Source organism: Bison bison, unplaced genomic scaffold, assembly GCF_000754665.1.
Source record: "Bison bison bison isolate TAMUID 2011002044 unplaced genomic scaffold, Bison_UMD1.0 scf7180017864155, whole genome shotgun sequence".
In the NCBI taxonomy this organism is placed as follows: Eukaryota; Metazoa; Chordata; class Mammalia; order Artiodactyla; family Bovidae; genus Bison; species Bison bison.
Genome location: NW_011494727.1, coordinates 2233424 through 2258529, shown reverse-complemented (window position 1 = coordinate 2258529; position 25106 = coordinate 2233424). Strand labels below are relative to the sequence as shown.

The 25106-nt window shown below is 45.5% G+C and overlaps 1 protein-coding gene across 3 annotated transcripts in view; it reads left to right on the top strand.

Moving 5' to 3' along the window:
• The window catches only part of CRTC3 (CREB regulated transcription coactivator 3), a 95927-nt gene that overhangs the window by 42321 nt on the left and 28500 nt on the right, over positions 1–25106 (top strand). For all 3 annotated transcript variants that reach the window (XM_010841069.1, XM_010841068.1, XM_010841067.1), the window contains 4 exons: positions 11189–11308; positions 20794–20855; positions 22393–22455; positions 24531–24631. In XM_010841069.1, the coding sequence (XP_010839371.1) occupies positions 11189–11308; positions 20794–20855; positions 22393–22455; positions 24531–24631 (346 nt within the window). The remainder of the gene's footprint in view (positions 1–11188; positions 11309–20793; positions 20856–22392; positions 22456–24530; positions 24632–25106) is intronic.

The window sequence follows — 25106 nt, the reverse complement described above, 5'->3', positions numbered from 1 at the left end:
TTTTACCATGCAGACATTTACATTTTTTATGTATCAAAATTTAATGTTTTTCAGTGACTTCTAGGGTTTTTGTAAAGTCTTTTTCTCTTCGTTTCTTGTAGTACTTTGTTCCTTCCTCTTTAGCTGTAAAATCTTTGATCCATTAGGAGCTTATGCTAATGTATGGTGTGCAGTCCGGATCTGACTTAATTTTTTTTCAGTTTCCTAGCCAGTTGTCCCAACACTGTTTATTGAAAAATCATCTTTTCTTCACTGATTTAAAATACCGCTTTTATCAGATACTAAATTCCCACAAGTGTCTGATGATATTTTGAGACTTCCTGTTCTCTTTTATTGATTTGTGTGTCTATTCATACACCAGAATCACACTAACTGATCACTGTAGCTTTATATTACATTGTAAAATTCTAGTTGGGTTAATTCACTCTCATGCTTCTTTTCAGGGATTTTTCCAGGCTGTCCTTGCATGGGTATTTTTCCAGGTGAACTTTAAAATTGACTCATTAGTACCTATTTTTAAAAATCCTGTGGTTAATGGGTCTTATGTAGTTGAATGATGTGATCAGATTTGTGTTTTAGAAAAATTACTCTGGCTGCATTGTGGAAACTAGGTTGGAGGAAATAAGATCAGAGACAAAAAAAAAAACAGTGACAAGCTGTTGCAGTGACTCTGGGGAGTGGGTGGGTGAGAAAGTGAGGAGTAGGTTTGGGAAGTGTCTGCAAGGTCAGAGTGACCAGACTTGGTGATGCCTGGGATGGGGAGAGGCTGGGAGGAAGTCTTCAAAGAGGACCCCAGACTTCCAGGACTCAGCCCTGGGGCAGTGCCATCCCCAGACATGTGAAACACACGAGATAGAGTCATTATGGGAGGAAAAGGACAGATTTGCCTCCGCGCATGCCAGCCAGGTAGTCCTAGAAGAGTTGTCCAGTGAGCTGTCAGACTACAAGTCTGAAGCTTTGGTGAGAAGTCTGTGTTGGAGATAGAGGGTTATATGACAGAGCCCTGAGGAAGGCCAGCACTTACAGGATGATCAGGGAGTTCAGGAGCTGGCGTGTTAATGTTTGGTCACTAAGTTGTGTCCGACTCTTGGCAAGCCCATGGACTGCAGCTTGTTAGATTTCCCTATCCTTCACTGTTTCCCTAAATTTTCTCAAACTCCTGTCCGTTGAGTCGGTGATGCCATCCAACCATCTCATCCTCTGCCACCCCCTTCTCCTCCTGCCCTTAGTCTTTCCCAGCATCAGGGGAGTCAGCATAGAAGAATGGAAAGAAGCCCCCCCAGTGGTAGGAGGAAAACAGAGCATAAAGTAGTAGATACCAGGGAAGAACGTCTTCAAAAGAGAGTGAATTGTCAGTCATCTCAGATGCCTCTAAGAGGTCAAGTAACTTAACAGCTAAAAAAGTCCAACTGGATTTAGTAACAAAGAAAGTCTATGGTTATCTTGGGGAGAGAAGGTTCAGTGGGGAGGGGTTGGGGGCTGAGGTAGGGGGTCGGGGGCTGAGGTGGGGGAGTCGGAGTTGTGGTGGTGGTCGAGGCAACTCCATCAAGAAGCTTGGCTGTGAAGAAGGGAAGAGACAGAGATGTGAGGAGAATAGAGTAGCAAGTTCTGTTTCAAGCCCCCCCCCCCCCTGGGAGAGGCTTGGCTGTGATGAAATGCAGGTGAGAGGGAGGCAGTTAAGGTAAGAGGGTAGTGACTGTAGGCTTGGAGGACCAGTAATCCTGAGATGGATAGAAGGACTTAGAGAAACTGGCCAGCGTGAACTGTCTAGAAGAGAGTAATCCAGTTACAGTGTTGGTATATGTTCTCTCATGTTTTGTTGTTGTTGTTGTTGAGTTTTCTGATACTTTTGTTTGGCTGGTTTTTTAAAACTCTATCTGTTTATGGTGCACTGGGTCCTTCTTTGTTGCTGCACGTGGGCTTTCTCGAGTTGTGGAGAGCAGGGGCTCCTCTCTAGTCGTGGTGACGGGCTTCTCACTGTCGTGACGTCTCTTATGGAGCCCGGGCTCTAGGGCACTGGCTTAGTAGTTGTGGCACACGGGCTTAGTTGCTCCGAGGCATGTGGGATCTTCCCGGACCAGGGATTGAACCCATGTCTCTTGCATTGGTAGGCAAATTCTAAGCTACTGGACCACCAGGGAAGTCCCAGTGTGGCTATTTTTATGTCTTGAGAATTTAGAGAAAGAACTTCTAAAAATTGGAATCAGGTTTAGAAATTTAATTGACGATTAAATTAAAAAGCAAAGTATAGAATAGTGTATTAGTATGCTACATTTGTGTAAACAATGTAGTAGAAATAATATATATTTATATTTACTGTATATATATAATCAGTATTTGGACAAAGTTACAGAAACTAATAAATCTGGTTACCCACTGGGAGGTGGGAGATGGAAACAGGTGAGCAAGAGTTGGAGGTTGTCTCTTCACTGTCAAGCTTTTAAGAATTTAAATGTATTATTTATCCAAATGATATGATCTAAGCTGGTTGGTTGTTCTAAAAAGTAATGGTTCTGCCAGAGCCTGAGCTTTCTTAGTTATTTATGGCTCTAAGTGTGATCTCTCTGTCCTGCCATGTCTGAGAACCTCCAAGAAGCAAGCTTTATGCCTGTGAGCTGTGGGTGTTTGCTTTTTCTCTGCTTTTCCCCACTGGAGACCAGCAGTCCTGGGGAATTGGACAGTCCTATATTATGGTTCAGGGAAAAGGACTGTGCCCTGGACTGGCGTGTCCTGGCCGTACAATCCACAGTTTGACTGAGTGGGCTATTAAGGGTTCTGCACCCAATTCCACCATGGACAGCAGGGGGTTCCTGGCATCCACAGGCTCATCTCCTACTATTCAACCCGGTTATGACACCATCTTCCCAGAGATAAAGGACTCAGCAGTCTTACAAGACTGCTGCCCTCTACACTTTAGACACCAGTTGCAAGTCTCAGTCTTGGAGTTACCTACAACTTCTGTCCAACTTGGCTGCAAATCAAAGGTTTCCATGACCTCCCCCTCCTTTGGATTCAATGAATCTGATAAAGCATCTCATAGAACTCAGGAAAACATTTACTTACACTTACCAGTTTATTATAAAATAACATGATAAAGGATACAGATGAACATCCAGATGTAAGAAAGGCGTAGGGCAAGGAAGGTGGGAAAGGGCACAGAGCTTCCGGGCCCTCTTCAGAGCATACCGCTCTCTTCAAATCTCCAGTGCTCACCAACCGGGAAGTTCTCCAAACCCCATCCTCTTGGGTTTCTATGGAGACTTCATTGCAGAAGACTGACTGATGACATCCCTGACTGTTAGTGATTGATTCAGTTCCCAGTCCCTTTTCCCTTCCTGGTGGTGGGGTGGGGACACTGAAAGTTCCAACCCCCTGGTCACAGAGTGGGTTCTCTTGACAGCCAGCACCTACCCTTAGGTATGCTCCAAAAGTCACCCGATTAACAGCAAAAGACACCTGTGCTGCTGTCAGCCCTTAGGAAATTCCAAAGGCTCTAGGAGCTGTGTGCCAGAAATGAGATGCAAAGCTGGCTTATAGGAAGAGAAAGAAGAAAGGGGGCAGTCATAATCCTGACAGGGGCAAAGTCGCCCCCTGGTTGTCTGCTTCCCAGCTGAGGCACACCCCCTGACAGTTAATCCTGTGACTTTTCAGTCTCTCCATTTCCATAAAGAATCTGCAGTTTTGATCCCTGGGTTGAGAAGATCCCCTGGAGGAAGGCATGGCAACCCACTCCAGTCTGCTTGCCTGGAGAATCCTATGGACAGAGGAGCCTGTTGGGCAACACTCCACAGGGTTGCAAAAGAGTCGGACACAACTGAGTAGGCACCCATACACTGGGATCCAAATGGGACTTCCCTCCACCTTCTTCCCTCCTCCTGGAAGTGAGGTTGCTTGACCCGGCATAGGCAGGGCTGACCATGCTGACCTCCCTAGTCACAGAGCTAGGGAAAAGCCCACCTTCCTCGCAAGTGAGGGGAGACTCTGCCCTACTCTTGGGAACCAACAAGCTGTCAGTACACGGTCCCCCACCAAGGGAGGGGCCCCGCTCAGGACGGCAGCCCTCCTCAGCTCACATCTGAGTGGTCGGTTCTCTCTCTCCTGTCTGTAGACAGAGCGGGGCCCTTGTAGGTGAGATGAAATGGTTTCCTCCTTGTGAGTCCTGCCAGTGTTTATATGAGTGAGGAAAGAAACACCAAACCAACGTAACCCGGGGTCTCCAAATGAGCAAACCTGACGTATTTGCAGGTTTAGCTCAAATTAAATGGAGAACCTGGTCCCACACCTCAGCCCCTCCACTTTTGCTAGTTTGGTTCCTCATGGAGAAGAGTGACCTTATAATGGTGAATTTTTAGAAACCTCTCAGTGGGCAGATTCCCCCAAGGATAGTTTACAGCTCAGCCTAAGGGAAGATGTAGCAGAAGCAGGGCTGTATGAAAAGGGAGTGGCCTGCCTGGGAAGGTCGTTGGTCCCCTCTCAGCAGGGGCTGGATGCCCATGGCCAGGGTGCTGCTTAGTGGGATTAATGACCTGTAAGGGTGTTGAGACCAGGAGGAGCAGGACGTTATATGTGCCTCTTCATGAGCAAGTGGTCAGATGAGGAAAAGTACCCAAGGCTCTTTTAAATCAAAAACAGGATGTACATTTTTTTTTTAACTCAACATGCTTTATTTAGAATTGCCACGTGCTGTTCTAACTAAATATTTCAGATTATTTTATTCCCTCTAGAAACATTTTCTTTTAGGATACCTTTTTAGTTCCTTTATTATACACTTACTTTGTCCTTTAAAGTCATGTGAAAAAAAGTACTTTAGTACTAATTTTGGCAGGCCATGTGGTAAAACACTGAGCTTTTATCCCTTTTTTTGCATGTCTCTAGAAGTTATAGAAGGTCCCTGGAGAAGGGCATGGCAACCCACTCCAATATTCTTGCCTGGAGAATCCCCATGGACAGAGGCGCCTGGCAGGCTATAGAGTCCATGGGGTTCCAAAGAGTCAGACATGACTGAAGCCACTTAGCGCACATAGAAGTTATTGGGCTACAGCTAATAAAGGTACCCTTAATTTATTATAGTGTCAAAATTTAATTATTAAAAATTTAAAAAACTTAATTAAAAAAATTAAGCTTTTTATTTGAAAATTTAAGGTATAACGCAAAGTAGAGAGTAGAATAATGAGCCCCTTTATACTCATCACCAGTCTTAGTGTTTTCCAGTTTTACTGAGGTGTAATTGGCAGGTAATGTTGTATTAGTTTAAGGTATACAGCATAATGATTTACTATGTGTACATATTGCAAAATGGTTACTGCAATAAGCCTAGTTAACATCTAATAAAATAAAAACTACTCACTCAGGTGATTCGGGGGCTCTGAGAGTACCCTGTAAGACTGGACTAAGGCCAGCCTGAAGATAGTGTAGCCTTGGCCAACCTCTGGGAGAAAAGCCCGACGTTATTGCCCAAACCTAGGAGCCTTACAGTTTTGTAAATCAAAATCTCTCCCTCTGGCGTGGCTGAGCACCAGCTCCTGCCCAATTCTGACACTGCAGAGGCAGAGGAAGAGGCTGGGAAACTGTGGTCAGCGGGGGCTGCCAGGGCACTGGTGGGTCTGATCCTGGAGATTTGTAAAGTATTTTGAATTTTTCTTTAAGGTTTTTTTTTTTTTTAATGGTAATATAATAGAGTCTCTAAGCAAGCTATGAAATCCTTTTTATTCTGCTCATATTTTAAGCTAGAAGTAAACTGCTCCATTTAGCTCCGAGGCAGTGGATTCAAAGCTGCTGCTTTGCTGTGGGTTGGTCTTCCTCCTTCCCTCCCTTCATCATGAGAACCAAAGGAGGCACTGGCTGTGGCTGGAATGAGCTCCAGCTGGGTTCCCAAGAGACGACAGTTGTCCCTTGGTTAGACTGGCCCTTTTAAAAAGAGGGAACCTATAACATCTTCCACTAACTTAACCTGCATGTAAATAAGAGGCCCTGCAAGCTCAAGGAACCTGCCTTACTCCCTACCCTTGTAAAATCTCCACTCTTCCCCCTAGAGAAAGTTATTCAGTACCAGGGGCCAGTCTTTCATGCACTTACCAAGAAATAAAGACGAGCTGCCAGCATTGTGAAAAGGCTAGAGTGCCTGCTAAGCAGATTAGCGAGTGTGACCTCAGGGCCAAGCAGTAACACACCGTGTCCAGTAGTACCTTTTTGATCTATTAAACTGCCACCCAGTCTCCTGCCCCACCTGTAGGTCTACCAGGACAGATGAAACAGACGGGAGTCAGATACATAGAGGAATTTGGGATGATTGAGGTAGCATTTTAATTCTATAGGAGGGAACATGGGCTGGTCAATACATATTCTTGGAACTCATAGCTTATCTTTTATAAAATATTAAGTCAGACCCCTCCTCCAAATGAAATTATTGGATCTAGTGTAAAGATGTAGGCATGCTGTTTATACTACAAGGTAGCCAGATATCTCAGCTAGGCTGTTACTCTGCAGTTAGATCTTGGGTGTTCAATAGATTTATGAGAATGTAATAAAAGTTTATTTGGGACATTTCTAGAAAATACATATTGTTTTCTGTATATATCAGCAAAAATCCACTTACAATCCACTTATATATGGGCAACTGAGCAAAGGAGGCAAAATGACAGGGTGATGAGAGCCCTGAAGGAGTCTCAGAACCCCAGGTTCAGACTGCTAGGCTATATGGCTGTGAGAAAGTCACTTTGTCTCCTTGGATCCTGGCTGCCCAGCTGTAGGAGAGCAGAGAGCTGGGCTCCACGGCGGTCAGCGGGCCTTTGCTCAGCGCTCGGGTAGGCCAGCAGCCCCTGTGCCCGTGGCGCTCATCCCCACCTTGTCTTCACCTGCTCTGCACTGAGAAGCCAGGTGGCTGGTTCATGAGGCTCAGGTGAGGTGCAGTGGAGAACCTGAGGGGCTCCCTTCCGAGTGCTCTCCCAGGGGGCTCTGTTTTGTTGCTGAGAGCCTCTCTCTGCTTCCTGATTCACTGGCGAGAGGGGTGAGATGGTCACATAAATGACCCCTGCTCCAAGTTCACACGTGGTCCTTATACCGTAAAACAACAATGGCATTGCATCCTGCCAGTATGTATTTCCAGTATTGACAGTGGTATTCCAGAAAAACATTTCTTGCTCTTACAGGAATTTTATTATTTTTTGTCTTGCTCTGTAATCATAACATCTACAAATGAAACTGTTGAGAATTGTCCTATGTAGACTTATTCCTGTTTGAGAACACTGATTGGGCATCCCCTTGCAAGGATACTGAGGTTATGTATTCTGGATCAGGACTTTTCAAAGGAACCATTTGTCTGCTTAATCTCAGTCTTCTAAAATGTTCTTAACGGTTTTTAAAAAAATATTTATTTGTCTGCACTGGGTCTTAGTTGCGGCATGTGGGATCTAGTTCCTTGACCACGGATCAGACCCAGGGCCCCTGTATTGACAGTGTGGAGCCATAGCCACTGGACTACTAGGGAAGTACCCCTAAAATGTTTTAAATCTATTAAAAAAAAAAAACTCAGTAGAACTTCTGAGAATGCAAGAAGGTACTTGGTCATCCTACTAGCATTTAGAAATCTGTATTTCACTCAAGAAAATTTGCAAATTACATTTCTCCTGCTTTTAAGAACACTGTATAGAAATATAGCTGTAAGCTAGAATTGACTCTGTTGCAAGGAAAAATGTCTTGGTCATTGACATACATATAATATACTATAGCATATATACCTTTAATAATGATCATCTCCTTGAGTTGGCAATAACCAGCTCTCCAGTTCTCAGACTTCAGCTCACTTCAGGACTAAACATGGGCTTCGTAGGAATCTGCTTGCAGTTTCTTAGTCACGTGAGAAAGATCTGGGGTTTCCAATTAACCGCAAACTTAATGATACGCTGGCGGTGTTGTGCATCTGCTGAAAGAACCAATGCAAATATAGGTCACATTGATAGATCAGCAGTGCTTAACTAGAGGAAGTGATGTCCCCTCCTAGGAAAAGATTGCCAGGCCCAGCCATTCACCCCAGGCTGAGGTGATGTGAGGTGGCTGGCAGCAGGTGGTGCCTGCCTGAGGTCTCGGTCCTTGTGGGGAGAACCCGGAGAACACGGTGCTGTCTAACATTGGCCTGCAAGTCCACAGGGCTGCTGCTTTTGGCAAATCCACATGTCCTGTTTCATCCCAGAAAGAGCTCTGATGTCAGCATTAGCCCTGCCACCCCCACCCCATCAACCACCCTAATGCCTGCAAACCTGAACCAGTTTGCTGGCCACATAGAGATGTTTTCAGAGACGTCAGGAGCATGCAGTCCTACAGAGTGGGGAGGATCTGAGACCAGGACTCTCTGCACGTTGACACTCAACTCCCGGTAGTACTTTGAGCCCCTTTAAATTTGTTTCCTCCTCACAGAGTTCAAGGGCTTCCCCAATGGCTCAGCAGGTAAAGAATCTGCCTGCAATGCAGGCGACGCTGATTCAATCCCTGAGTCTGAAAGATCCCCTGGAGGAGGGAATGGCAACCCATTCCAGTATCCTTGCCTACAAAATCCCATGGACAGAGGATCCCATGGCGGGCCACAGTCCAGGGCCACAGTCCATAGGGTTGCAAAAGAGTCGGACACAACTGAGCAGGCACGCACGCCTAAAGTCCAACCACAGCAACTAAGTAAGGATCACCTGCGGCTTCCTGCTTGCCAACTCAGGAACCACCCTGACCCTCTCACCCCAGCTTCATTGCCCTCTACTATTAAGGTTTCTGGAACCTTGGTGTTCAGGCTGCACTCCACCCATCTACCCTCTCTCAGGTTTGGGGACATAAGCCCAGAAGCTACCTTTGCCCTGCCTTGGGTTACCACTCGGTCATTCCTCTCCGTGCGCAGCCCTTGGCAGTTCAGTCACAATGCAAAACAGAATTCTCTGGCCACTGTTTGGCTATTAGGGTTCCTGCTGAGCCTCCTAGTGCTAAACTTCACTGTCAGGCTGTTGATGCTGGCACCCCTGAGTTCAGTTCCCTCAGCTGCCAGCAAGGACACTGCTGCCACCAGGGTCCATTCCCATCTGTTTTCTAGTGCTTGGGGGCCTGTGGGGAAACCTGTGCTGGCCCAGGCAGAGACTTGAACTTGTGCCACAGGGAAGAAGAGAAGAAATTATCAAATGTAGGCAGAGTATCCCACCAAACACACACTGCATCCAAGTAATAATACCAGATCTGGGCCAACAGGGGTTAAGTCAAAAGAGACAAGTGTAAATAGAAAATATATGTGTAATAGGAAACCTGGAAGACATTCCAAGAGCTTTCTGTGTTTTGGATTGTCTTCTTCTTCTTTTAAATTTAGTGTTCTGGCCGCCTAGTTCCCCAATCAGGGATCAAACCTGCACCCCCTGCAGTGGAAGTGCAAAGTCTTAACCACTGGACTGTCAGAGAAATCCCCTTGGACCCCTTTCTAAAGACCCTCCATGCCCCCTCTATTCGCTGGCCTCTGGGAGTCCAGTCTGGCCGTAGTTGTGCTCCAAGACTTCTAGATGAAAACGTTGTTTTCAAGTACATTTCCCATTTGTGTGATTTTTTTTTTTTTATCACCAGAGAGACCTCTGTTTTCTTTAGTCCTGGAACAAAGTCATCCATCTCTTAAAATTATGTCTGTTGTGTGAACAAGTTCTGATAAAGTGCACGGTGGGTATTCAGCCTCTTGATGAACAAAGGTGTTTCAGTTTATTATTCCTACAGTAGCGTACTCTCTCTTCTGAGCTCAACATCCATCTTGCCTATCGCAATGGATACTTTTCTTCCAGTACCACAGGTGTTCCTCAGGAAGATCTTTTTATTTTAGGTGTTGATAGATTTGGATTGTAAAAGAATTGTTCAACTAAACCAGCCCCAATGTTTCATTAGCCCCCTTGGGAGAAATAGGAGTCACTCCCAAATCCAAGATATGAAAATCCGTATGTTTAACAGCAAAATGAGTGGCTAGTTCTTAACTAAAAGGAACTCCCCTAGAAAGACATACTCCATCATAGGATTCTTTTCATAATAAGTTAGCTCTTTGACCTATGATTCAATTTACATGAAAGAAAATCTGTTTTCATGTATATCACAAACACCTCTGACATAATTTTGTATACACATTGCCCCATTATGTACAATATAATGGTGCACCCTAGGATTTGGATTTTGCCAATCAAAAAGCTTTGCCTTTTATGATGCCAGACTCAAAAATGTGAAGAGTGTACTCCAAGCCTGCCTTAACAAAGGACTTTGGATTTATTGACCATGACTTTATCTTGAATCTGTTTATATTTTCATTTGTGCCATTTGGGGTATGGCGAGTTGCGTGTTTCCCACTAGTATTCAGGTACTATTCTCTTTTTCCTCCTTAACTCGGGGTCACAAACTCAGACATCTAACGTAAGAAGTCATCAAAGTGGTCTGGTGTCCCACTTGCAGAGAACAGCTACTCTCAATTTGAGTGCCCATTGCCGTGTGGGAAGTTGGGACCAGTGTGGCTAAAACGTTCAGACTTTTCACTAGAAGCCCCAAAAGTTTTTAAACATTGTTGAGTTTAAAAAAGACAGTGAGTTTAAAAAAGACTGTGTAAGCCAGTAGTCCCCAGTCCATAAATACCCCATTTTATCTCTGGATGCTGTGTCTGTGTTTCTGCATGCCGGATGCCATAGGTACCCACTTCATTTCTGTCTTAAGCATACCTCTTTTTCATTTCATGCATACCTCCTTGTCACTGGGATTCTGTGTAAAAATTCATAGTCTCCAAATTGTGATAGTGTTTAAAAAGTCATTCTTTCAACTTCCATCTTCACACACTAAAGACTCATTTATTTTTTAAAATATTTAATTTATTTTTTTATTTGGCTGTGCTGGGTCTTAGCTGCGGCATGTGGGATCTAGTTCCTTGAGCAGGGATCGAACCCCAGCCCCATGCATTGGGAACTCAGTCTTAACCACTGGACCACTAGGGAGTCCCAAGACTATTTTAAATTATTCTGTGATTATGCAGACACAGCTCCATGCTGCATTTGATTCACCTTGACTCAAGGCAGAGTCACAGACACCAGTAAAACTATAAAGTCGGTCTTGTCATCTGTTGTTGCTAAGAGTTGTTGTTGTTCTTGATGACAAGTGGCAATGTCACAGTCACAGGCCAACCAACTCTTCTTCATTCTCTCTGCAGCCGGTGTTCCACCCAGCAGACAGCGTGCGAGGGACCCGCCACCACGGGCTGGTGGAGAGGCCGTCCCGGACTCGCTTCCACCCCCTTCACCGACGATCCGGGGACAAGCCAGGACGACAGATATCCTTTTTCATTGTCTGAGGAGAGGATAAGTTTTGAAATGTTTGAAAACTTTTCAGAATTTATTTTCCCAGTAATTTCCTTTTGGCCTCCAAATCTTCGTTTCATCTGACAAATGGAGGCAATAAACCTAAGTGACTTGGAAACTAGAAACATTTCTGCGACTGAAAACTGGAAGGATCCCTGTAGGTGTTTACTTTATGAAAGTGTCAATAAAGTTCCATCTAATGAAGTAACTATACATAAACAGCCTGTCATTCAGCCCCATTGCAAGGCCTGCTCAGCGTTTTCTTCAGACATTGACAAAAATCAGAATTAACCCTGACTTTAAACCAGGTTAGATTTAGTTGGTCACACTAAAACAGACATACAGATAGCTGATTTATGTTTATTTCTGTTCATGCACTGACCTGCTGCTAGAACTTATGGAAGAAATTTTTATATAATTTTCTATTTAGGGAATTTCAGGGGAGAAGGCAATGGCACCCCACTCCAGTACTCTTGCCTGGAAAACCCCATGGGCAGAGGAGCCTGGTAGGCTGCAGTCCATGGGGTCATGAAGAGTCAGACATGACTGAGGGACTTCACTTTCACTTTTCACTTTCATGCCTTGGAGAAGGAACTGGCAACCCACTCCAGTGTTCTTGCCTGGAGAATCCCAGGGACGGGGGAGCCTGGTGAGCTGCTGTCTATGGGGTCGCACAGAGTCGGACACGATTGAAGCGACTTAGCGGCATCGGCAGCAGCAGCAGGGAATTTCAGACTCAATAAATGACAACTAAAATACAAAGCTGGTATTTAGGAGAATTTTGCATAGTGATATTTATTCACACCAAATCCTATGCTGTAAAGTAGGAAGACAGAAAAGGAGGCTATGAACTCATCGGACAATTTTACTTATCAGGCCAGAGCAGGACGTGGTCTGGGGATCCAGCAGTGTGCACAGGGCTTTGGGAAACAGGCCTGAGCTGGGATTTGTGGGAGAGGAGACAGGTAAGTATTCCAGGAGAGTCTGCACTCTGCCCTCGTTCTTCTCACCCGCAGGGCCAGAGGGAGGCAGGAGAGGCGGGGTGAGTCTTGCTGCAGAGCTGGGTTCCTGGCAGTGACGGTAGAGTTGGCTTCAGCAGCCTAGAAAGCAGGAAGTGGGGGGAGGGCTCTCGTGTTTACCAAGCACCTACTCATGCCAGGCACTGTGCTAGGCAATTCATAATCATTTAGATGAACTCAAAATTTACTGGGCAGTTTGCTTTTTTAACCCCCATTTCCCAGTGAGGAAACTTGAGTGTCAAAGTGACTTGCCTCAAATTCCACAGCTGAGGCTGGAAGGGCCCAGATTCACCCTCAAGTCAAGCTGACCGACCCCCCCAGCATGGGCCCCCTTCTTGCTCCAGCGCTCAGTCGCCCCCAGGACCACACTCAAGAGAGACCCCCGTGAGGAGGTGTGTGGGGACACAGAGGAACTCCCACTGCTTGTCTAGCCCTCAGGCTTCTCACAGTTTTTTATCAATCTGAAGTGAGGATAAGGACCCCAAAGGATGTTTGCTTCTCCCCTCTTCCCACCCAGGGGCTCCCCACCCAAGTCCACCAAGATGCCTTGACTCCTGACATCATGCGGCCATTATCAGAGCAGGCAAGAATGATGACTGATTCTTTCCCTTTCCTTTCTGGGAGGCGGGAATTCTACCATTTAACCACCAACACATCCCTCAAATTCCTTTCTGGAATGTATCATAACTTTTAGATAGAAATGCAAAAGGGAAATGAGAATGGAGGCAGTTCTTCAGCAAATTCACACTCAGGTAGGTGGTTGTCCATCAAACCATTGTCTAAATTGCTTGGAATTTTCTAGTAAAAGACTTAGTGTATTTCTTTGCTTGATGTGACTAACATTTTGTCTTTTCCTAATTTCTCAGTTCCCTCTTTCTCTCAGAGATGTTCTCTCTAAATATTTTAATACATATAGATATATTTATGGCTACCTCAAATCTTTTTTTACAACAAGTATAGTCTAAATATATGCATATACTCACAGCTTTTTAATTCAAAAAATTTTTATTTTATTTTGGCTGCACCTTGCTGCTTGCAAGATCTTAAATTCCCCCACCAGGGATTGAACCTGCTCCCCCTGCAGTGGAAGTATGCAGTCTTAACCTGGAATACCAGGAAAGTCCTCCTCACAGCTATTGTGTTTTTTTTACTTTTTATTTTGTATTGGCTATAGCCAGAGAGCCAACAATGTTGTGATAGCTTCAGGTGGATAGTGCAGGGACTCAGCCATATATATACATGTATCCGTTCTACCCCCAACCTCCACTTCCATCCAGGCTGCCACATAACACTGAGCGGAGTTCCCTGGGTTGTACAGTAGGTCCTTGGTTATTCATTTTAAATACAGCTGTCTCATAGCTTTTTTTTTCGGCTGTGCTCGGTCTTGGTTGTTGAGAGGGCTTTCTTTAGTTGCAGCAAGTAGGTGCTCCTCCCTAGTTGCAGTACGCAGCCTTCTCCTTGCAGTGGCTTTTGTTGTTGCAAAGCAGAGGCTCTAGGCACACGGGAGCCAGTAGTTGTGGCACATGGGCTTAGTTGCCCTGCAGCATGTGGGATCTTCCCAAACCAGGGATCGAGCCAGTGTCCTCTGCATTACAAGGTGGATGCTTAACCACTAGAACACCAGGGAAGCTCTCATAGCTTTTAAAACTAGAAGACTATCTAGAAGAGGAGGAGACTGAGGAAAGGCAACAGAGAAAAATGGTCATTCACTTAAAAACAGTTGGTGCCGGGCGCCATTTACATTCTGTGGGTGTCATGGCAGAGAATCATGCACTTCTGGCCTCTAGTCACTCCCAGTCTAGCGGGAGAGGCTCAGTGTGGCGACTGCAGGCACCACCGCCTGGAGGCTGTGCACACTCAGCCACACAGCCCGAACCAGTCCTGGGGGATGGAGAAGGCATCCTGGAGGAAAACCTGAGGCTTGAAGGCTAGGTAACATGTGAGAGGACAGTGTTTTTATTTATTGAACAGGTGTTTTCACACAACCCGTTTTCTGCACAGGTACTCATCTTCTAAGCACTGGGGACTCTGTGGTGAGAGAGACAGCGGTGTCTCTGCCTTCCTGAGTGGGCGATGTCAGACAGCAAACAGGTTAAAAAAAATTATCAAAGCAAAATAATTTCAGGTGGTTGTAAGTGATAGACAGAGAGGAAGATACCCCTGGAGGGAATGTTTCAGGCAGAGGGAATAGCTTGTGCAAAGTGCTAGAGAGGGAGACTTCACTGTGTGTGCAGGCTACTGTCTCCTTTCAGGTAGTAAGTCGTAGGCTATATAACTTGACCATGTATCCAGGTCAACTCATGAGAGCAGCTGCAAAGCAGATCACCTCCTAAGGGGAGGAGAAGCAGGAACCAAATAAATATATAGATGAATTAGAGTTTTTCATCAGACAGTACACATCTGATTCACAGACCGTGAGGCATCTCTCTCTCAAGCACCTAATGGGGGTCCCAGGACTGGACATCTGCTGACTTAAAAGAGTTATTTAGTGTAGGTCTGCCCATGAATAAACAGTGAGTCTCCTTTGAGGAATCAAGGGACCTTGAGCTCCTGTGTTCAGTCCCTAAGTCAGGTCTGACTCTGCAACCCATCAACTACAGCACGCCAGGCTTCCCTGTCCTTCCCTCTCTCCTGGAGTTTCCTCAGACTCACGTCCATTGTGTTGATGAAGTCATCCAATCATCTCATCCTCTGTCACCCGCTTCTCCTCATGCCCTCAGTCTTTCCCAGCATCAGGGTCTTTTCCAGTAAGTCGGACCTTCATATCAGGTGGCCAAAGTTTTGAGCTCCTGCTGCTGCTGCTGCTAAGTCACTTCAGTCGAGTCCGACTCTTAGCGACCTCGTGGATTGCAGCCTACCGGACTCCTCTGTCCATGGGATTTTCCAGGCAATAGTACTTGAGTGGGTTGCCATTGCCTTCTCCTTTGAGCTCCTAGTAAAATGTAAAAGTAGAATGATTTTATGTTGAAGATATTAAAATATGTAGAAAAGATGGGGAAGAGGGCTGCAGTGCCATCTTTCCTTTCATGGCCTGCATTCATTTTATTTTGTGATAATTTGCTTAAAATGGTTGCCTTTCTCACCAGTCTATTACCTCCTGAATGAAGTTTTATCATTTGAAAGGATTAACAGTGGTTTGAATCTTTGTTAGAACAAAGAGAAGACGTGTACCCAGAATTTTCTTACTCTAGCTGTTTCTTGGCTTGGGTGTTATTTTAGATCGCGGGTACACTGGCTTAGGAAGGGGTCGGTCTCATGATACAGTGATTGCAAATACAGTGAACACTGTTAACAGTGTGGCCAGACACAAGCAGCAGAGCACCGGCACCAGGGCATTCCTCCTCTGGTGGGCGGCCATGGTCACAGAGAAGGCTGGTGCACTGGGCTCTGCGCTCTGCCATGGGCATGGGGCCACCACAGGCAGAGACCAGGGCACTGCCCAGCTGAGCTCCAGTCCAGGCCACACTCGGGACAGAGGCAAGGCGCTGACTGGTCCCCGACTCAGGGTCTGGGTTTGAGAACTCAGAGGGAGGCCCTCCCGCCTTCCTGCAGCTGCTTGTGCCCTCAGCAGCCCTTCTCACTCCTCGAAGGGGCAAACGTGTACCCCAGACACCATCCTGTTGAGTTTCCAAACCATTAACATAAATTTACATATTTATTTGTCATATGATCTCAGACCTGAGGGTTGTACATAGAAGAGAAGGAGGACACACTAGTGACTCATAGAAGTGCCTTCCTCTCAAAGAGATGTGTTTTTAGGAAGAGAGAAAAACAAACGTCTAGACATTTTCTTACTTATATTGCCAGCAAGGTTGGAGCGTGTGTTGCATCTGGAAAACTAGAATGAATGGTCATGATGAGACCACCTTGAGATCCACTAAAGCTAGGAGTGGCTTTCCTCTTTGGAGCAGGCCTTGCTTTGGTTCTGTTCATACAAGGAGATGAAAATGTTAGAACATTGGTTTATAGGACAAAACTATTTCTTCAATGGGCACCGCCTGTTGTATTTGAGACATGTTGGACTATGTCTCTTATGGAAGCTTCACAGTTTTATATTAGGGCTGTGAGAAGCCCGGCAGTTAAGAAACTTTAACCCAGAGTTTCCAAATCTTACTTGATCACTAAGTATCAAGTTATCACCCATTAAAGATTTCCGTCTCAAAGGGAGTGCAAGTTTTTAGAGTTTTAAGGGGGAAAGAGTCCGACTTCAGAATTCTACCCATCTCCCGTTTGTCACTCGTGTGCTGAGGGAAACAGGAAGACATCTTCATACACACAAGGACCAAAAAAGATCTTGTTCCCATGCCTCCCTTCATGTTTGACGTGCAGATGTATTGTAGCAGGACGTCATTGGAAGCCAAAGGACCAGAGGAAGTTGAGTGATGGTGAAGACATGGTTAAGAAACTAGGAAGGAACCAAATGGTGACTGGTTTTATATACTAAATCCAGCCCTGACACCTGTCTCAGTGAATGTGGGTTCTACTAAGCAGACCTAGAGTTCAGGAACCCTGCCAGCAGCGTGGACGACCACAGGCCAGCCCCACAGCCCCAGTAGAAAACGGAGTTCCAGAGGGGAAGAGAGAGCCTGGCGCCCCAGGCTGCTCCTGAGCCCTGCCCCAGTTCCTGAGCCCTGCCCCAGGTGCCCTTCCCGCATGGGAACAGGAAGCCAAAAGAAGAACTGGGCCATGCAGCCATGACTAGGGAGCCTGGGGAAGAGACAGGGTGGGTCTTGTGTGGGGTTTCTGAGGCTCACTGACCCCACCCACGTGCAGGGAAATGGGCCACAGATGTCCTGTCTCATCAACAGAAGGGCAGAACGTTCTCGGTGACTGAGGCCTTCCCCTCTAATGTTATCTGAGCTGAGAAGGAACAGGAGTCCCTTGGGTGGACTGGGGCGGGAACGTGGAGGAAGGATTCTCCTCCACAGAGCCGCAGGGCCTGGGGAGAGAGAACAGCCCAGGGTGACCAACATCTCCACCTGAGCGCCTGGGTGGAGGGCGCCCTGCATTACTTACGATGGACTGGAGCACGATGAGGAGAGGAGAGGCAGCGTGACGAGTGGGGTTGGAGGTAGAGTTTGGGATGCTGGGGGTGGAGAAGCTGAGTAAGGCAGTGGGAAGGGTGGGCTTGGAGTTCATGAGAACTGTGGCGAGCTGGAAGTATGGATTCACGAGTTACTGGACTGTGGGTGATGGATGGAGCCAAAGACATGGATGGGACTGAGCAAGGCAAGAATGGAGGACAGAGGAGGGGGGCTGCCTCTCAGAGTCTCCTCAGGTGCTCTTCCCAAAGTGGCTGCACCCGGAATCTCTCTCCAGCCTCCCACCCTGCTCCCACTCTACATGGTACCCACGAAACCGAGCTGTTTTCCCCATCACATGCTTTTGAGAGCAATGCAGGCGGATGTGGGCTGAGAGACTGTGAGGCCATAGAAACTCTGGGACCATTAGGGTTGAAGGCAGAAGAGGAAGAGCCCGAAAAGGAGCTGAAAAGCAGCGCACAGGGGGATAAATCAAAAGATCCATTATAATGTAGATTGTTTTTTGACTTAGGTTTAACTGAGGTGATGGAGGCTTTCCTGGTGGCTCAGATGGTAAAGAATCTGCCTGTAATGCAGGAGACCCAGTTTCAATCCCTGGTCGGAAAGATTCCCTGGGGAAGGAAAAGGCAACCTACTCCAGTATTCTTGCCTGGAGAATCTCATGGACAGAGGAGCCTGGCAAGCTCCTTGAGGTCACAAAGAGTGGGACACAACTGGGTGACTATCACTTTCCCTTTCTTTCAAGGTGGTAACGGATGAGGGGCTAATCTGACTTGATTTCCCTGTCACCTAGGCTGCTCTTCTGTTTGTTTCCTGGCAACTCGCAGGCGTTCTAGAAATGTTCATTGAATTGAATGGTAAATTCTAGTTTACAAATAAGGGTATTTTTTCTGTCTATTTAGGATGTTCTTCATGGCATATTAGTACTGTGGAGTGATTAAAGCCACCTGAATAAAGTTTTCTCAGATCTTCAGAAGAGCAAATAAGCGTTTTATAAGCTGCTTATGTTGAATTTAGCTGTAAGCTACTGACATGAGGGGCAGTAAAGCAGACAGTATAGCACCCGCCTCAGTGCAGGAGGCCTGGGTTCCATCCCTGGGTTGGGAAGACCCCCTGGAGAAGGAAATGACAGCCCACTCCGGTATTCATGCCTGAAGAATCCCATGCACAGAAGAGCCTGGTGGGCTACAATCCATGGAGTCACAAAGAGTCAGACATGACTGAGTCACACACACACACACACACACACACACACACACACACACTGACATGAGTAGGCTTCCCTGGTGGCTTAGTGGTAAAGAATCTGCCTGCCAATACAGGAGACATGTACCAATCCCTGGTCCAGGAAGATCCCCCGGAGAAGGAAATAGCATCCCACTCTAGCATTCTTGCCTGGAAAATCCCATGGACAGAGGAGCCTGGTGGGCCACAGTCCACGGGGTCGCAGCGTTGGATACAACTTAGTGACTGAACAACAGCAAGAACAACTGACATAAGTGATCGCTAACATTAGGGCATCTCTTGATGCCAATAAGGTGTTGGGTTTTGAATACCCATTAAGTGAGATATGAATGGTGAGAATTGAGAGAGCTCAGAGGTCACATCTTTTAACTTTTGATGCCTCAGCCCCGTCATATTAAAATTTCAGAAATTCACCACGTTTCCATGTTGTTGATATACATCAGAAAGGCTAACATGCCGACCTACTCCTCAACATTGAAATGATCGATGTTTGATCGTTGTACTACTAATACACCACTGTGTTCTAATTTGTTTACAGGTTCTAGACAAGTGGACTTAATGACTTTAAAGGTGGCAGTGTCCTGAGAGAAGTGGTAAATTTCTGCTTCAGAATTAAGTATTTCTGGACAGAGGTTCATTAAAATCTGCTGAAAAGAGAAAAGTCCAGTGCCTTCTCCCTAGTGGTTCTGCCAACTAAGATACCGCCGTTTTTCCTCTCAGAGACGTTCTTGTTTCTTCTTCACCTTTTCCTCTTCTGTCCCCTACTGTGGTCCATTCCGACCTGTACTTTGCATGCATGCATATGTACAAAGTCGCTTCAGTTGTGTCTAACTTTTTGCACCCCCATGACTGTAGCCCATCGGGCTCCTCTGTCCTTGGGATTTTTCAGGCAAGAATACTGGAGTGGGTTGCCATGCCCTCCTCCAGGGGATCTTCCAGACCCAGGGATCCAACCCACGCCTCTTATGTCTCCTGCATAGCCTAATAGTTAATGTTGAAGAAGCGTCTGGTCTCTCTTCTGAAAGCACCTCTGTTTTATTGCATTGACTAAGATTCAGATTCAGAAAGAAGGTAACTAGACATGACCACACTAGTACACAGGAAGTGAAACTTGTGATCGTAGTGCTTCTGGCAGAGGAAACATTTCCTTAAGAGTTCATCAGTGTCCATATTTTACTAATGCCAGGTTCTGCCTGCATGATAGTTCTTCTCCATCAAGGCCCCCGCTACCTCCTGAGCCTTAGATGGTGGTGGCTTCTTTTATACAGAATCACCGAAGATCACAGGAGAATAATGACTTAGAATGTTTTGAGAAGGTATTCTATGAGTATAATTAAATTAACCAAACAGCTCTATTGTACTCAGCACATATAGTATAGCATCCCATCTGTTTTTCCCTGTTTCCATTTCATCTGGAATGTGTTCTAAGGCAGGCTAGACCCAGTGAAGAATATAGAATCCATAAAACAGGCCACCTGACCATCTAAGGAAGTTCACATTTCTCAATAAACCTAATGTAGCTCTCTTTGGGTTATAAGAAACAGGAACTCTCAACTTGAAGAAAAAAGAAATTTATTGGCTTATGTTACTAGAAGCCCAGAGGGCTAGATCCAGGGATCCGTACAATAGCACTGAGACTCAGTATCTGGGGGGGTGCCACCTCTACCTTGACTTCCAGGGAGAGAAACCCAGGCCCACATGGTCCCCGAGCTCACCACCTCCGCTGGGGATAGTCCTTTCTTCCCCTGTTTGTATCATGAGTCCATCCCTGAACTAGTCACAGTGGTAAAGTGACCTTGAATGGAAGTGCTGGGTGTGGGTACCTTCTGTGGACAGGGAGGCCCACACACAGCGACAGCCAAACCAGGTTTCGGATGGGGGTGCGGGCAGTCCTTGGAAGTAAAAGAGCTTGGGCTCCCAAAAAAAAAAAGAAACACCCCACGTGAATCACGCAAAGATGGTGCTGGTTAGGAGATAGAGGAATGGACTTTTCCAGAGGAAGTTGATAAGCCGAAGTAGGAGGAAGAGCTGTCGGGTATAGAGATAAAGATACAAACTGAAAACTCAGCAGTGGAGCTCCATGCGACTCCAGCCTCTTAGTTCTGCCTCAACTTCCCCTTCATCTGGGTTTTCCTTGATTGAAATTTCTACTTTGATGGTAGCACGCTTGGAGCAAATTACGCCTCACAGCCCCTGGATGAAAGTTGGCCCAGGTAAGCAAGTCATATTTTCAAAGATATGATGGGCATGTGCTGTGCTTGGACAGTCTCACTTTATTTTACCCGCCTCAGAGGTCATTTTAGAAATTTCTAATCTAAAGCACAGACTCTTGTTTTCTCTTATAAAACTTAAGTCTCTCCACATATAATCATGGGCTTATATGAAAGTCTAAAATTAAAAGTTATTTAAATCAATCTGGGTCTTCATTTTAAAGACCAAATAGAAACACATTGAGAATACATTGACCAACATAATAGTCTGAGTTGGTATTATTATATTTAAATATATAAAGGTGTCATGGTAAGCTACTGAAAGAAACAGAGGCCATAGTAAGCTCCTAAAACTGTAATTTGCATAGTGGATTTGATTTAGGGTCTCTTTGAGTATTTTTATATGTAGAGAATATATACCCCAAATTGAGTATTTTTTGGAATAGTACTGGAGGTAACAGAATATAGAGTTAACTGAAAAGATTGTTACATCCAGGATGCATGATATCCAGGATGCATGATATCATTTTCAGATCACCTGGTCAGATTTAAGAGGCATTTGAAATGGACATGTTGAAAAATTTTAGCTTCCTGGATTGAAGTGCATTCTCCATCTATTCTTGGGGCAGATACTGACAGCACTTACTGTGGATAATGTAGTCAGGACCTGGGAAAGGCAGGTATGAAGATGAATAACAGCAGGCCCCTACTGCAAGTAGGTTTTCAGCAACCCTTAAGAATCTTGGGATCCATGATTGTAGAATAAACATAGTATCTTATTTTAAGTCATAAAAGCGTTAGGCAGTCCATCATGTCCAACTCTCTGCAACCCCATGAACTGTGGCCCGCCAGGCTCCTCTATCCATGGGGATTCTCCAGGCAAGGATACTGGAGTGGGTAGCCATTCCCTTCTCCAGGGGATCTTCCTGACCCGGGAATCGATCCTGGGTCTCCCTCATTGCAGGCAGATTCTTTAATTAAATCATAAAAAGATTTTTCCAATTTGAGATTGTAAAAAATTTGTATTTAAGAGAAAAATGTCCTATGCTTTCTAGAGCATGAGGATTAGTTAGATTAATATTTTCGAACATTGGATCACTGTAGCAGTTACGTTCCTCTCTATGCACCTCTGTAGAGGAGTGCGGCTTTTCTGTATCGGGGTTTGCCAGGCATCCCCTATGCACATACTCGGGGGATGTGATGAGGGGTAGTTTTTCACACATCTGGAATAAGACCTCACATCCCCAGAGAGGATTTGGTCATGGATCTGAAATATTTCGAAAGGCATTCAAAAGTGCTTGTTTGCTGCTTAAAAAAAAGACCAAAAACCTCCTTGCATGCCCAGCTGGCTCATTTGCTTGCCCTATTTGCACGAATTTCTGATAGTTTTTATCATAGAAGGGAGAAATCACAGGACCTGGAGAGAGCAGCTGTGCAGCTGAGTGAATAGAAGGGCTGGTTCTCAAACCCAGGCCTGAGGTTTCCCTTTCTCCTTGTGGACTGAACTTCTTTTCTTTTTATGTTATTCTGGTTTTTAAAGGCAGCAGCCTCCTTGGAAGGAAGAGAAGCACCCTGGGTTCAGGCTAACATCTGCACTCAACAGGTACATAGCTTGTTTTCTAGTAGAAATAAACTTTAAAGAAGGCAAATCACCCTGTTGATCCTGCTGCTTTTTAATCTATCATCTGTTTGCAAGAGTACTCTTATATCAATGGGTTGTGTTTATACGAAGTGTTAAAAAGAAGCAACCTAAATCTCCCACCGTGTAGCGAATGTCTGCTCAGGACAATGTAGCTGTGAGAACATGAAGTCTGAGTGAATGACAGTTTGCCTCCTACTCTGTGTCCTTGAGCAAGTTGCATGGCTTCTCTGTGTCTCAGTTTACTCATCTGGAAAAAGGAAGATAACAGTACCTACATCAAGCGATGGTTGCAAGGATTAAATAAGATGCATAAGAAACACAAGGAAGCATAAGCGTTCAATAACCACATTAAACCATCACTTCAAGCTTGACCCCAGTGTTTAAGTCACTTTGTTCAATCCTGATCACATTCTACAAGAATGAGTATGACTTTCTGTTCTAAGAAGTTACAAATGACTTGTCCAAGGTTGCTTAGCTAATATGTGATGGAACTGGGATTAAAAAAAGTTTTTTTTCAGTGCAAAATTTTAACATACACAAAAGGGAAAAGCATTCCAAGAATTCCGTGTGCCCATCTTTTAGCTTCTGTGTCTACCCCTACCTCCTCCCTTCCCACCCTTATCCCACCACCAGCCAGCCAGAGTATTTCACCTGCAGATATCTCTAACACTATAAGGCTGATAGGAACCTTTGAAAAACAACAACAATATAACGCAATGCCATTATGCCACATAACAAAATTAATAATAATTCCTAATATTATCTAATACCCGGTCTGTATTCACATTTCCCCAGTTGTCTCTCTGCATTTGATTGATATTCTCTTGAGTCTCTTTGAATCTGAACCCAAGGCTCCCCGGTCCCAGAGTCCTTGCTTTTGCTGCTGCTTCATCCTGGTTCTGAACTGCCTGTCCCTTGTGTAAACCCAACCCAGCCATGGTACACAGTCCAGCCACGGGGCTTAGTGGCTGCAGAAGGCATCACCTGAAACAGCCCACAGAGAAGCATTTTAGGCTAATTTGAAGCCTCACACAAGTTCTTTTTTGGCAGTTTGTCCCTTGATGAGACAAGTAAATAATGTCTCTTGGAGTCAAAGCTTCATGTAATCTGCAACTGTCTGGGAGAATTTCAGAAATTTGCTGTAGTTCAACAGTTCCCCCAATTTTTGTCTTATGATTCTGTCACAATCTTAAAAACCACTGAGGCCCTCAAACAGTGTTTGTTCGTGTGGATACATTTGTTTGTATTTAGCTATTGATATTGGAAATTAAATTGAGAGATTTATAGAAGATACTTATTAATACACTTAGAAATAACAGTAATAAACTCATTACTCATAAATAAACTCATTTATGTCAACATAAATCATATTTTTGTAAGCACAGTTATATTTTCTGAAACAAAGTAAATCACTGAGAAGAGAGGCGTTGTCCCCTTTATGTGTCTCTTGAAGACAGCTCGATCCTCTGCTTGTGCGCTGTCTGCACTGACACTGCACGTCCCAAGGCTCTTGGAAAACCGCTGTGCTCGTGAGGGCAAGAGTGAAAGGGCAGGGAACACATCAGGGTTATTCTGAAAATCGCCCCGACCTTGTATTCTCCCTGGAAGGGCTGGAAAGCCACTGCTTTGGTGATCCTTCCTAGGGGAGGAGTTATTCCCAGATGGAGAAGATCTAGCCCAGCTGCAGAGAATATATTGGCCACAGCCATCTTCTGAGTTGTGAGGAAAGATGGAACGTTTCTTAAAGAAAGCCGTGAATCCAGTGTCTTCCTTGTTGAACCATATCGTTACACCACTAGCTTCAAAGTGTGAAATCTCACAAGTACAAATTGCTGTCTTCTGGGTGTGGGTCATCCTCAGAGGCTGATGTTGTAAGGGACTGCAGGTAGGTCCAAACCCCTCATTTTATGGATGATTGTAAATCGGTTATTCCTGCTTTCTCTCCCGTTGGTAATTTTCAGGAAAGAATATTGCATTTTCACTAAGGAAAAAATGGATTTTTCAGCCAGACTCTCTCTCTCCCTCCTCCCCCTTAGGACCAATTCTGACTCTGCTCTTCACACCAGCGCTCTGAGTACCAAGCCCCAGGACCCCTATGGAGGAGGGGGCCAGTCGGCCTGGCCTGCCTCGTACGTGGGTAAGACACGTAGGCTGGATGCCAGCCAGTACTGCGCCGTCTTGTTCTGTCCTCGGGGAGCAGGGGGACAGACAAGCTTACACCGTGTGCCTTTCCCTGACTCTTCTTCCACAGGGAACAGCTCCTGGCCAGGGAGGTGTGTGTGTGCTCGTGATGAGGTGAGAGTGGGCCTTCCCTCCCACCTCTTTCTCTGCAGGTCCTCCTTGGCGTCTCTCGGCCCTCAGACTTTGTGTCCTCCACACTCTCCCATTGTAAGGTCCTCATCAGTTTTACAGGGACTCATAGCAACTTTCTAACTGGTCTCCTTATTTGCAGTCTCCTGTCTTCCCAGTCCAGTGTTATGTCGGGTTCTCTGAAAGCCCTTTTTCCAGCCAGGATCTGGACAAACTGAGAAATAAAAGCAGAAGTGACACAGGGAGGTGGATGCCACCTTTCCTCCTGATAAGAGGAAGTGGCTTCTCTCTGGGGGGCCATG